Source organism: Centruroides sculpturatus, unplaced genomic scaffold, assembly GCF_000671375.1.
Source record: "Centruroides sculpturatus isolate CEXI.00-Female unplaced genomic scaffold, Cexi_2.0 scaffold55, whole genome shotgun sequence".
Taxonomy (NCBI): Eukaryota; Metazoa; Arthropoda; class Arachnida; order Scorpiones; family Buthidae; genus Centruroides; species Centruroides sculpturatus.
The window spans coordinates 250,601-264,706 of record NW_019384374.1 but is presented as its reverse complement, the minus strand read 5'-3'; the positions used below and the strand labels follow the sequence as shown (position 1 = coordinate 264,706).

Sequence of the window (14,106 nt, the reverse complement as noted above, 5' to 3'; positions counted from 1 at the left end):
GAAATGTTTCTTTCACAAGAAATGTATAAAATTACAGTACTAAACAGACGATAGGTCGCCTAACTCGCCGTAGCGTGACGCTAGACGGCGAAAAATATATATTTAATTATAATAAAGTTACAATAAATTAAGTTAATATATAATTATATATACAGTACCTAATTTATATATAATTAATATATAATTATATGTACAGTACCTAATTTATATATAATTTATATAATACTGTCCAGACGATAGAAATCTCTCCGTAGCGTGGCGCTACGGACGGCGGGTAAGTAGTTCGGCTGCCCGATGACGTTTTACGTATTATAGGAGTTATTTTTACCGTTGTTTACGGATAATGCCACAATTTTTATAGGAATCATAACTATAGGAAACGCTTTTATAGGGGGATCTACTGTATTTTAATTCAGCGACTATGAATTCGAATTCGAGATGCAGCTGCCGGGTATCTCCAGGTGTGAAGGCTTTTCTATTGTTCCAGATAAACGAAATGCGAACAGTTGATGTTTACATATCAGCATACAAGTGATTCCTGCCGAATATCCGTTAAGTGTACGTGTCAAGTGATTCAGGTGTTCATATATATTTGAACATATAGCAACGATAGAAAACCACACAAATATTCATATGCATTCGCGATTTATTTTAGAATATCTTATTTGCAGAAATGACAGAACTTGAGTAACGTATTCAAGCATATACTGAAAATAAAAATATAACAATATGAAATAAATGTTTATGAAATTATATTATAAATTTCTTTTCGTGTATTCGAATAGGAATTTTTGTCAAATTATTTGTTTCATTTTAATAAGTACCAGATGATCGTAATTGAAATACAGTCGACCCCCTATAACACTGTTGATTTTTCCGTTTTATATGAATTCCATGTTGTACGAGTCACTTAGATTTGTAAAATTTAAGTGACTCGTACAACATGGAATTCATATAAAACGGAAAAATCAACAGTGTTATAGGGGGGTCGACTGTACCTTGTTCAACGCTTTCTGGAGAGATACTTTGCAATTTAAATGTAGACATATTTGCCATGATGAAATTCCAAGACACACTGAAGATATTTTCGGCCCACCAGTTACCAAGCGGTTTCGTTCCCCGAACACTGGGAATTCGGTCGTGGATTCGCGCCTGGCCACGTGAAGTTTTCCGGGTTTTCTCCACGTCTGTAACGCCTGAATAGGAGCCAGTTTCCCTTAAGATGACCTTCCGGAAGGCATTCCTTCTAGGCAAGTGTTGCGTTGCGGTAACTTAATAAACAAACAAACTGAAGACATTTTCTACTCAAAAAAAGTACCAAAGCTCATCATATGGTATCTTTGCTTCTGTAAGCAACGAAAAAGTATATGCATGTAAGCTTTTGTGTAATTATCTGTTGCAGACAAATTCTAAGTATAAACTGTTACATTTCATTGTTTCTATCTTGCCAGAATGAATACGATCGTAAATCTACCATTTCACAAGTCAACGTTATTGTACAGTCAATGAATAATGCAGCAGGCTCCAGTAGTGCGAGTGCAGTACCAGGGTAGTTAAGTGTATTCTACGGCATAGTGCACAAAGTACCGAAACACTGCTTTAGTTTGGGTTTAATGGGATACGTCAACGCAACCCTGGACGATCTGCCAACTGAAGGATGCCTCCAGAAATGACTTTTTATGGAAAACTGGTCCTAACAGGTGAAGAGAACCAGGAAAATTCTACTCGCTAGTCCGTTGGGAATTTTTATTACACCCGTCTAATGCCCGGTAATAAAACAGCCGGCCGAACTCACGATGAACATGGAAAAAAGATACTTAATGCCCACAAAAAGAGAGTCAAAAATGAAAAAGATCTTTCATAATAAATATAGAAGAGGATTTTTCATTTTTTACCGAACGTTAACATATTATTTATAAGAATTACCATGAAATTTGCTTACACTCATAAAACTTTTCTTGTTGAAGAAGAAGAAGTTCTTGCTCTTGTATCCGATATCACGCTTAATGACGTACAACAAAATCAACGACTAAAAAGTATTTTTGTAATTGTAATTTATATAATAGACTAATTAAATATATTGTAATTTAATTTAAAAATGATAAAAAAATAAATCTCTTACGCTGTAATTACTTTCGTTTCTGAAATAAAAGTCCATAATGCAAAAGGAAGCTTGCTCAATCTGCAAAATGACAGTTTTAATTGTTGTAGATGTGAAAAATTGAGAAAATTTTATATACTTACCAGAGAAGGAACTTTTGATAAGAATAACGCGTATGCTATAAACATTATTAAAAAGCTAATTATTACGCATAACAGTATAAATAATTCTGAAGAAAGAGCTATGGTATATGATACATATATTGCTGCAATACTTGCCAAAGGAATGGCAATTATAATAAAAAGTGTTTGAAGTTCGTCACAGAATTTGTTTATTATGTTAATAGAGTAACAAATACTTGACGTTTTCATGAGTACTGTTGCCATGTCTACATCAGATTTCTCATCTAATTGTTTTTTCAAATATAAAATAAATGACTTCGCGTGAACATTGCAGATGTAATTATTAAGCCAAAGAAGTCCAACTCCATAGCATATTATACAACAGATAATTAAACCTCCTATGACGTAGTGGACGTTACAGAAAAGTTCTTGTGGAAACGATGTATTATTTTGATGATAATTTCTGTGAGAAATATAAATAGCATTTATAATAAACATTATGCAAAAAGTAAGAAAGCTGAAGAACAAAACGATGAAATCTTGAACATATAGCACGTTAATTGATAGATTTACGCTGTGATCTAAATCTTTTTCAATAATACTGATGGCCTTTATCATATAAGAACTATTTCTGTTATAAAAATATACGTATATTATTGGAATGCAAATACAGAAACATACAATGTATCTTAAATCTCTTCCTACTATATTCCAGAACTCTGGTATCTTACAAAGTTGTAAAATGCCAGAGAGTTGTAAACTCTTCGGTAGTATTTCTTCCGGAAAAAATACTAAAATCATTATCATGAAAATGAAGTATAATTGAATGATTATTAAAGAAAACCAGAATTTGTTTCTCTTTTTACCAATATAAATTCCAAAAATCTGCACAAGATTTAAATAAGGAAGAACGGCTTCTGAAAGTAATACCATTCTGCACAAATAGTCAAGAGATTTCGGAGGAGAATGTATTGTGGCTTGTCTGATTTGCCGAATCAAATTACTATTTGCTATTCACCAAATGCAATGCCATGATTAATCCTTGAATTATGTAATAGCAATTATCATTTAGAGCCATCAAATTCATAGCCAACCTCATACAGAAATCTCTATGTATCAATCATCATTAATGACCTTCATCAGCCATGGATGTTTAATTATAAATGTGTGGTTTATAAATATTAACAATTCTAATAATTTTGTAAATAAAATGTATTAAATATTAATTTTAAATATACGATAACTTATTAACATTTTATGGCCATTTATTTAAATTATTTACGTATTTTTTTATATACAAGGTACTAGTGTTTGCGATAGGTTCTATTAACGTAAAGACTTATTACAAAATATAATGTTGAGGATCGATACAATTAATATTTGTCCATTAGCCATTTTCCTTCTTCTAATAGCTAATGCATATCTTATTTGATTTCTGGTATAATGTTTCTTTCAATTGTGATATGTAATTCGATTCAAGCAATCAATCTTCATTCATACATTGAAAGCTATATTAATGGGCGCCTGTTTTAGATGCCAGAGGGACGGGACTTTTTGAGATCCCTTAATAATCGATTGCGGTACTGTAGACAACAATTTTAGATTCTTATTCGGGGTACAGAAATTCCGTTCATAAAAAGAATTAGTGGTAATTTGTATCTGCAACATGGTTTCCATGATAGATTATTATTTCATAGTAGATCGTGTCACCATAAAAGTAATCACTTGAGTTATATGATCAAACGTATACTGAAATAAAAGTTACATTAATTATATTTTAACAGAAAAGTAATTATTAAAACTTCAAAGTTTTCAAATTATGTAACGTACCTTTAAAGCGTTTTCTTTGTTAATGAATTGAAAGTTCATAATTCTAAATCCTATTTTCGTTTCGGTTAAATATAACAACACGTGTGCCTAGAAAATATGTAAAAAAACCCAATAATTTGCATATTTATTTCATATAAAAAACCATATTAAAATATTAAATTTACCCTTTTGTTGTCTTTGTCACTTTGAAAATATAAATCCATTGCGCTAGAAGATAATCTCTGAATCTGTAAAATAGAAAACTCTAATTAAATCAAGGTTCTGTTAGCTCGGCAACGAGACACGTGGGCGATCTCCCAGAACCCTATGTGAAATTGGTCCCTATTTTGGGTAAGAGAATTTCACTTATTTGGTTTAATTGTGTATGGCACCGCGACACGTGAACGATTTGACGAGGGGGATGCTTCTCTGGAAGACTTTCTATGGGAAACTGACCTCATTTAGGTGTTACTAACACGAAGAAACCCCGAAAGATCTATATGGCAGGTTCGTTGGCCAGTAAAACCAGTGTTTTACTTCGCTAATAGGGATAATTTCTTCATTGAAAATTCCTCCGGGATGCACCTCATTTGGGAAATTATCCAAATTATCTCTTCAATATAATCCTCTCCAATCCTACTTTCAAAAACTAATATCAGAGTTAATTAGAGATTCAAATTTTTGCAACTCACAAAGTAAAAGTGTAGAAGAGAATGGAAGAAAAATATTTTATTAGTGAGGTATTTTGCTTCCCTCTCCCTCTGGGTTTTAGAATTTGAATCTTAAAGTTTGGTGTTCGTTTTTGAGAGAGCTAAACACAGGATTAGAACATAGAATTTGTACTTAATTAACGATATTAATATCATAAAATTAAATGCAAATTTCTTACCGTTGTTGGTATTCTTGCCATGTATAAAAAGTAAGCTGCGAAAGCAATACATAACCAGATGTATAATATAACAAACACTAATGCATAAAGAGAAAAATTCACAAATATTATTGAATAGAGTGCAGCGGCACTTCCTACAGGGGCTATAATCGCAAAGATCAAGATATGCAAATCTTCACAGAATTTATCAATCGTCTTTATAAAAGAAGATAATACAGAAAATTCACGAAGCATTGTTTTTCCAGAAACAACTATTCCATTTTTAAACTTTTTCTGCAATTCGAAGAAGAATAACTCCGTAAGATGAACACCGAGATAGCAAAGAATCCAAAGAATTCCACAGCAATAAGAAATAATGTTACCGCATGTATAAGACGCAATGGTAATGTGAAAAGTACAGAAAAATTCTTGAAAATGCGATTTAGAATACCGAAAATAATATCTAGAAAATATATAAATTGAAGAAGGGATCACACACAATAACGAATTGATAAAACTGAAATACAGAAGGATTATATCTTGATATTTTTGAAATTTCTTTAATAATTTTTTGGTACATTCTATATTTTCATCAACGGAATCGATTGCACGCTTTAACGTTTTCCAATTTTTATTATATATATGAAAAAATATTAATGGAAGTAAATTCACCATACATAAAATGTAACGTAATCCATTTCCGAGTGTAATCCACACTTCAGGAATGCCACAATACGTGGATATATTGTCTAAGGAAAAGTACGATAAAATTTCATCTGGAAGTAAAACTAAAATTAGAATAGAAAGCATAAAATACTGTTCAAAAATCATTAATATAATCCGTCTTTTATTGTTTTCTTCATTAAGAAATATACCATACATTCGTAGAACCTTAATGTAAGGATGTATCGCTCGCGATAAAGTATTATCCATGAAACTACAATTTTCGAAATCTGCTCGTGTTTCTTACAAAATGTACAGAAATTTATGCATCTATAACGTCGATCGAGTCCATTTCATCTACAAACAATTCGTGAATGGAAGAATTATAATGGAACCCATTAGAATGGAGTTCGAGCAAATGTATTGTTAATGTGTTTAAAGATAATCGATGGCTGCTGCTTTAAGTTATCCATTATCTAAATTATTTCATCATTAGCAATAACTATAATACTGTACTAAACAAATAAATCGCCATTAAGGACAATTAATTTGTTTAAAAGAAGAGATTTAAGAAACACAACAAATTATACATTAAAATTTTAATGTAACCTATTACGCAATTTAAAGACAATCTTGTGTAACAACAGGAATTACGTGTTTCTTAAACACTGGTACAACCCTACATAAGTTTTAACGTGGTTTATTTAACATGAAAGCTTCACAGGAAAGTATCTTGCGTACCAGAGCCCTTTAGCCACCATTCGAGATCATCCAGTGGCGTTTCCACTTCCCAAGACGAGGACCTACACTGTGGATTATGAGAAGTGGTGTTTGTGTTATTTAACGGTGTTGTTTACAGCGATGATACGTAATGCGACGGACAAATTAGATAATGGTCCAATTGTGAATGTTATTGTGAGGGGTATTTGTAAGGACTTGTTGTAATGAAACTGAAGAATCTTCTATTCAAAAAATTACTGCTGACTGATGCACTAAATGATACCTATTTACTAGCACCTGGATCAAATGGACCTTGTAAATTGTGATATATTTATTGCTAAATAGTTACCAAACCTGTTTGTCATATCAATCACATAAATGTATCAACAGATGTTGGAGTTGAGTCCTCCAGTCCAATATCAGAAGAAGGGTATTACAGTAGAGCGTCAATTTTCCGAATCAATTGGGGACTGGGGTTGTTCGTATAACTGATATTTCGGATAACCGATTTATGTACGAAAAAATGGTTTAACGTATCCGATGTTGAAATTTTTCTCCGTTGCGTGTCGCTTCGCGTTGAATTTTCGTCGATGTTAAGCTTAACAAAGACTATTGTATCGTTAAAAATTATTTTTTTATTTTGTACAGACAAAATAGATATATTGAAAAATATCAAAACAATAAAAAATTATACTTCAGATGTTAATTTAGTATCAAAAACGTAAAATATTTGAGTAGCCCAAGACATAGCCAAAGATTGAAGCGCCACAGCACTGGCGAAATTTAAATTTGTCGACTGGAATTCTTTCGGATGATTGACGTTTCGGATGATTGACTTTCGGAAAATTGACGCTCTACTGTATTTAAAGTCAAAATGATGTGCATATTTTCTATATGGTATCAGAAGAGAGGATATTTTTTGATTTCGTAATATAAAGTCTGTAAACCATTATAGACTTTATATTATAGCTCAACGTGTCTATTGTGGAATTATATTTACTCTTGCCTAACAAGCTTAATGATTCCTGGATCAAAGGTATGGGTCTATCTTTGTCACTTTATTTAATTATCTATAATCTGCGACAAATCGATAACTTAGATCAGACTTCTTTACTAATAATGCCGATGAGGACCACGGGGAGTTTGATGGTTTTCCATCGTGTTCTCTATTAATATGTCCATAATTTCTCGCTGCGCTTATGGAATGCGATGCGGAGCTCGATAGAGTGGAGGATTATTGCCTGTATCTATCTTATGCTCGTTTCAATTGCAATATCCCAAGTCCAAATCATCCTTTGCAAACACCTGTTTGTATTTATATAATAATAAGTTCATGTGAGGGTCGTAAAAGCGCGTAGAAATTTCGACTAATTACAAACTTTAACGTCAGAAAGTTTCGAAGACAGAATCGGGTCAAGGGGATGTGTTAGTGACAAAGCCCAGATGAGACGAAAACTTTCTCGAATTGTAAAACAAACGCGACGCGACGATAAATAACAGGGGGGAATGTCGACAGACAGAGGGAGAACTTTGTCGGGATGCGCGCGAACAAATATCGGGTCGAAGCAAGCGGGAGAAAGGGGGGTCTAAGAACAAANTACCGTAAGTCTAATACAGTACTGTAATTTTATACATTTCTTGTGAAAGAAACATTTCTTATTCAACGGCGATTAAAATTATTTATATTAATGATGTCTCCGAAGTTAAACGAAGTTTTCGCAGAAAAATAAGTTATCAGAAATCAGCCGTGGTTTGGTGTGCTGCTTCGCGACGAAAACAAGCTTTAGCAGTGGCGATGTCAAATTGTGCACACTCGGTAAGTAATCCTACTTACCGAGTATTTCCGTATAATCCGTATTTTGGAGATGTTGAGTCGGATTGGTCTAGAATCGATTAATTTTATGGAATAAAACCTTTCAATCAGCCGTAGTCCGTAAACTTCACACGTGTCGGGCTGTGATTGGAAGGACTCGTAAGAAATCAAATTCCAAAGAATGGAACGTATCTATGATCTTATAGGGGAGTCGACTGTAAATATCCGACACGAAATTCGAGAAAAAAATTATATAGTTTATCTGACATATCCCGTTCTATCGCACAAGCTAATTTGACAATCTAAATAATAACTTTGATCAAAACTTAATAATAAATAATTATTACATGTTACGTATTTTGTAAAATAAAAATCACTGACGACTCTTTTCAAAACTGTAGGAATATAACAAGGCTCAATCGAAAAAAAAAACCTATTTTTAATAGCGAACTGTTCATAACGGAAATGATAGACTCAAAACAAAGAGTCTATCAATGCCAGAATGTTTTGCACCAGTGGCTTCGACTTTAACCTCGCGTGACCTTTCATACCTTTCTATTTTCACGGTTTTGAAACTTTCTGACATCATCGATGTATTGTTACGAACAACCAATGAACATTTCACTTCGAACCAAGAAAATTGTAACCGCATCCCAGTGTTGTTTTCTGAATTACATTGAAAAAATATTTAATATCAACAACTCGAATTTTAGTATTCTCTTCATTGCAAAAGACATTAAATTTTACTTCATTTGCATCTATTTCTGTTGTCAAAAGTCAAATTATTGAATAATTTAAGCTGAAAGACTTTTTCTACTTAAGTTTAATATCGTGTGTTTTTTTAATAATTTAATTTTCAGTAATAAATTGTAAATAATTTTGATGTTAAAATTTCTTTTTTTTTAAAAAAAAAAGGTTGCTTTTTTTCAAGATTTATCTATAGTGAATGGTAACCAGAAAATGAACTCTAAAAAATGAAGTGTGGTTATTTTCATAAGTGGCACTTAGTCGTTAAGAAATTTCACGAATACCGTGAGATATTAAAAGGTATTTGGTTTCGACCTTACTTTGAATCCGCCTATAAACGGTGGACAGCCGAAGAGGTCGAGATAGCATCGAATCCGGGATAACCCCCCCATAGATTTTTACTGATAATCTGATTAAAATGTGTTGCGCTTCGTCTTTCACCACCGAGATGTCCACCTGAGAGCATTAATAAATGTATTGATAAAATGGGCCTGAAAAGAAAAGGTTATCTTAGTGCCTATAGGATGAATACAAACAACAACAACTTAAATAACTAAGAAAACTTCGAGAGTGAAAATTAAATTTAATTATTCGAAATGAAAATGCATGATTTTGTAAATATTACGAGATGAACATTATATAATAAAAGCGAAAATTAATTTGTGTATCCGTTTTTAAAAATAGGGCATAACATCGAAGTAGATGTAGTCAAATTCATCTTTCAATTTCAATCCGGATTGCAAATATTTAAACGTTTCAATTCCTTCCAATGGATTGTAGTAATTTGCCGAGGGACTGATTCTTACATTATTTTCTGCAATGACGTCTCTCTCTATAATTGTAGCAATGAATCGATAAAATGTAAACTTTAGAATCCGTAGAGGACAACTCAATAAAATATATCCGGTTTTATTACATGCATTATTTCCAAGACGAAATTTCGTCCGTAAGTTTAAGTTGGCAAAATAATACAAATCTACAATTATTCCTTCTTCCCTGCAATGTGTTATAGGAAGATGCAATTCGTTGATAAAACAATCTTCCTTAACAACTATTTCGCATATAAATCGAATATTTGTATTTATTTTCCTTAATGCGTTAATAAAGTATGCACTTCGATTAACATAAGAGAACCAGGACGAGAGTAATTCGTGTTTTCTAGGACATGTAATGTCACAAATACTCTCTGGAATAAACCATGTCTCGTCATAATCGTTATTTTGCAAGTAACATCTTATTGCATCTCTCTCTACGTCCGTTAAGATCGGTTCAACGAATACTTGAGATTCCAGAAACCATTCAGGCATTGTCAGAAATCGTATGTACGGAAGAAATGGTTCCATGACCTGCCTTAGAGATTTTTCATTATTAACTCTTTTCTTGGCCCATTTTAAAACTATTGAGAATATGTCTGTATCGTCAATAAATGGATTTATTGGCCTACGAACGAGTCTATCCATAGTTGTTGCTTCACAGTTCAGCCATTCGTCCGATGAAAAAATTTCCTGCCATTTCGAACTTAATATATTCCAGCACAAATATTGTAATCGCTCATCCTTCTGTTGGCATGCTAAGTCATATACATAACACACCTTTTTAACTCTTGACGGATCGGTCATGAAATCTCGACATTCTTTATTTAAATTACGTAGGCCTAATCGTTTGCTTACGCAAAATATGTCCGTTGCATTCTGCATGGATTTAATGGTTTCTCGTCCTTCTTCCAGATATCTATAAACAGAAAATGCGATTAAAAACGAACTATAATTAGAGCCACTGTATATGATTTAAAACTGATGGTAATTATGTGAGGGTCGTAAAAGCGCGTAGAAATTTCGACTAATTACAAACTTTAACGTCAGAAAGTTTCGAAGACAGAATCGGGTCAAGGGGATGTGTTAGTGACAAAGCCCAGATGAGACGAAAACTTTCTCGAATTGTAAAACAAACGCGACGCGACGATAAATAACAGGGGGGAATGTCGACAGAGAGAGGGAGAGCTTTTTCGAGACGCGCGCGAACAAATATCGGGTCGAAGCAAGCGGGAGAAAGGGGGGTCTAAGAACAAAAGGGATATCTGTGAAGTAAGAACGCGGTAGGGGATAAATGGCCACAAGAACATCTGGTGAACCGTTTGGGTTCCAAGATGACAGAGAAAAGGGACATAACGGAGTAAAATACGAGCGCGAACGTTAAAGGACCGTCATCACCTCTCCGACCTTTTCCCGACCCGAATCGGTCTCGGGTTTCGCCTAGAAACAAAGGAATGACCAATCGGAGTAAGGGAGAGGGTGAAAGGGACCAATCAAAAGGGTGAGATTCGGGGAAAATCTTATAAAACCCCCGAATCTCAAGGACACGAAGCAGATTCTCTCCAAGACGCCAGGCCCGCAGCACACGGACACATACTCAAGAGGTCAGGATAGCAGATTCTCTCCAAGACGCCAGGCCCGCAGCACACGGACACATACTCAAGAGGTCAGGATAGCCGAGTCTCAGCCGTGCACTGGACCCCCAGCATCCAGAACGCCATAACCGCCGCATCCTCGGACACCTGAACTCGCATCAAGGACGCAAGATCGTCAGTAGCTACCTCATTGAGCCCCGGGGCACAGAAGAAGCGAAACCTCAGCCGGCCAACGAACTTATTTTGTTATTCCTGTTGTGTAAGTTAACTTCATGTCAAAATAAACGGTTTTCGTGTAAGACACTTGTCATCTCTGTCTCCTACCGCCACCACCCACATACGGTTTGACCCTAGGTTTTCCTGACGCGCAATTAACGTATTGCCCCCAAAATCGGCGAACTTACAATTATCGTTATAACAGAAGAAAACGATATTAATGCAAATTAGAATATGTCAACATAAGAATTTAAAAGATAATTACAGNCCAGGCCCGCAGCACACGGACACATACTCAAGAGGTCAGGATAGCCGAGTCTCCGCCGTGCACTGGACCCCCAGCATCCAGAACGCCATAACCGCCGAGCACCGCCGCATCATCGGACACCTGAACTCGCATCAAGGACGCAAGATCGTCAGTAGTTACCTCATTGAGCCCCGGGGCACAGAAGAAGCGAAACCTCAGCCGGCCAACGAACTTATTTTGTTATTCCTGTTGTGTAAGTTAACTTCATGTCAAAATAAACGGTTTTCGTGTAAGACACTTGTCATCTTTGTCTCCTACCGCCACCACCCACATACGGTTTGACCCTAGGTTTTCCTGACGCGCAATTAACGTATTGCCCCCAAAATCGGCGAACTTACAAAAGTATGTAATTTTAGATTGCTTGCTTCTAGTTAAAAGATCTTCATAAATTTCCTTATATGGTGCTAAGCACTTATGAAGAATAAAGCAAGTATGAAATAAGGGAAAAACATCTGGCAACATCAGAAGCAGTGTTGAGATCTGGCAACATTGAAATGAGTTTTGAGAAGGACCATCTGTATCGACAGAAGGCAAGAAAAGATAATTTACATACTTAAGTACTAATAGTTCACGAAAATTATTATTTTCGTGAACTATTAGTACTTAAGTATGTAAAAATTTATTACATTTCACGTTGTACGAGGGTTTTACCCAATTCTCGAAACGTGTCAGAGTGAATCTGTGCTATAACAGTACCGTGTTATACGGGGATGGTCCCAATTCTCAAACCGTGTTAGAGTGAATCCATGCTATAGAAGTGCTGTGTTATACAGAGGTTACCTGTATTAAGTTCTATATTATAAATTTCTTTTTCAATAAACTTCTCTTTGGAATGTTGGAAATTTTCTTTACATTTAAAAATATCCCTTTGTTAAACAGCAATACTAACTTAATAAGCTGCTGTAAGATGGGTGAAAAAGAATCTTTTACATAAAAAATCTTTTATTACTAAATTTAATCCAAAGTGATTCCAAATAAAAACTAGAGTATTCAAATGCAAGAACTGTCAACTATTCAATTCTAAAAAAAGTTCTCATTTCTGAGAACTTGTGCTAGGTGTTTTAATACTTCTTAAATGCAATCTTTATAAGTACATAAAATAGCAAACAATCCAGTTTGAGAACCAGGAACTGGTATCTCACCCTGCTATCAAAAATTCTAACTGCATTACAGTAATATAAAGACCAAGTTATTCTGTGATCTGACTTCAAGAAATTTTAATTCTCTAATCATTTACTTCAATCCCTGTAATTACCAACAATGCTAATCAACTTGTCCTTGAATACTTGGTAATAGTTAATAGCTACTCCATACAAGACATATGACAGTATGCATTACTTTTTCTCATTTTTCCAATAAATTACATTTGTTGTTTGTTTTCATGAATTCTGTTATTGGAAACATTCAATTTTTGAAAGTATTTGATTGTCTCTGGTTAAGTCTAACAAAGACTAATAAAAACAAAGACATGATCTTTATTTATATGACAAGATTTGAATAGTTCTTAGAATACAGTTTGTCTTGCACTGCAATGACTGTTATACCTGGAGGCAATTTTACTTTTTTGTCTACAAATGAATTATTAATTTTCTTCTCTATTCAGGTTTTCAGCTTATAAAATTTATCATCATAATTTTTCAAAATTAAATAGAAAATTACATTAAATCATCGTATAATTATATCACAACTTTCTCTAACTTAAAATATCAGAATTTTATCAGAAAGTATTGATATTTTGAGAGCAATCCTAGATACTGATGACAGTTTCAACTATAGCTTCTATTTATTCTTTATTGTTAAAACTACAGGCAAAATTTTAATGGCATGAAGTGGCCTCCAGATTAAATTAATAATTAAAATAAAAAAACAACTTTTTAAAAATCAATACACAAGAAAATTATATAAAAATTATAAATACCTGAGAAGCCATTTTTTTCTTCTGAAAAGATCTTCAAAGAAAAATGGTAGTATCTCTAGAAAAATAAAAATCAAATAGATTGAGATAAATAAAATAAAATTTAAGAATATTACTATATTGATTAGTGTTAATTAAAAGTTTTATCACAGGGATTTGAAATACTGTAAACTTTATTAAGCATGTCAGAAAATATTCCATATCTTCAAAACTTATACCAAATTTTAAACAAGATTTTAATACATATCAAATTAACTTTGGTTAAAAAAAAAGTATATCTTGATCAAAGTAAAACAAAAATTGAATGTCATCTTTTGATTTTAACTTCCAGTTCAAAGCATAATGATAACTGATGTTCTAAAAGGTTAAAACTAAAAGTAGGATTCAAGTTAATGTATTTTTAAAATATTAAAAAAAA

At 33.5% G+C, this 14,106-nt stretch overlaps 1 protein-coding gene across 1 annotated transcript; it reads right to left on the bottom strand.

Annotated features, from left to right (window-relative positions):
• Positions 1–400: 400 nt before the first annotated feature.
• On the bottom strand, positions 401–11,641 carry LOC111616030. The gene is made up of 7 exons (XM_023357472.1): positions 11,437–11,641; positions 4,218–4,280; positions 4,054–4,140; positions 2,245–3,972; positions 2,123–2,182; positions 1,943–2,029; positions 401–707 (listed from the first exon to the last, which is right to left on the bottom strand). Exons 4-7 carry the CDS (start codon positions 3,154–3,156, stop codon positions 630–632), a joined length of 1,137 nt encoding a protein of 378 aa, XP_023213240.1. The 5' UTR covers positions 3,157–3,972; positions 4,054–4,140; positions 4,218–4,280; positions 11,437–11,641; the 3' UTR covers positions 401–629.
• Between the last annotated feature and the right edge of the window lie 2,465 nt (positions 11,642–14,106).

What these genes read in the sequence shown, in the direction of transcription:
- LOC111616030 (XM_023357472.1), bottom strand. Translation starts at nt 3,156, where the DNA reads ATGGTATTACTTTCAGAAGCCGTTCTTCCTTATTTAAATCTTGTGCAG. An exon ending in TATCAAAAGTTCCTTCTCTG is followed by an intron (nt 2,183 to 2,244) that starts GTAAGTATATAA and finishes GTCATTTTGCAG; the next exon opens with ATTGAGCAAGCTTCCTTTTG. An exon ending in GAAACGAAAGTAATTACAGC is followed by an intron (nt 2,030 to 2,122) that starts GTAAGAGATTTA and finishes AATACTTTTTAG; the next exon opens with TCGTTGATTTTGTTGTACGT.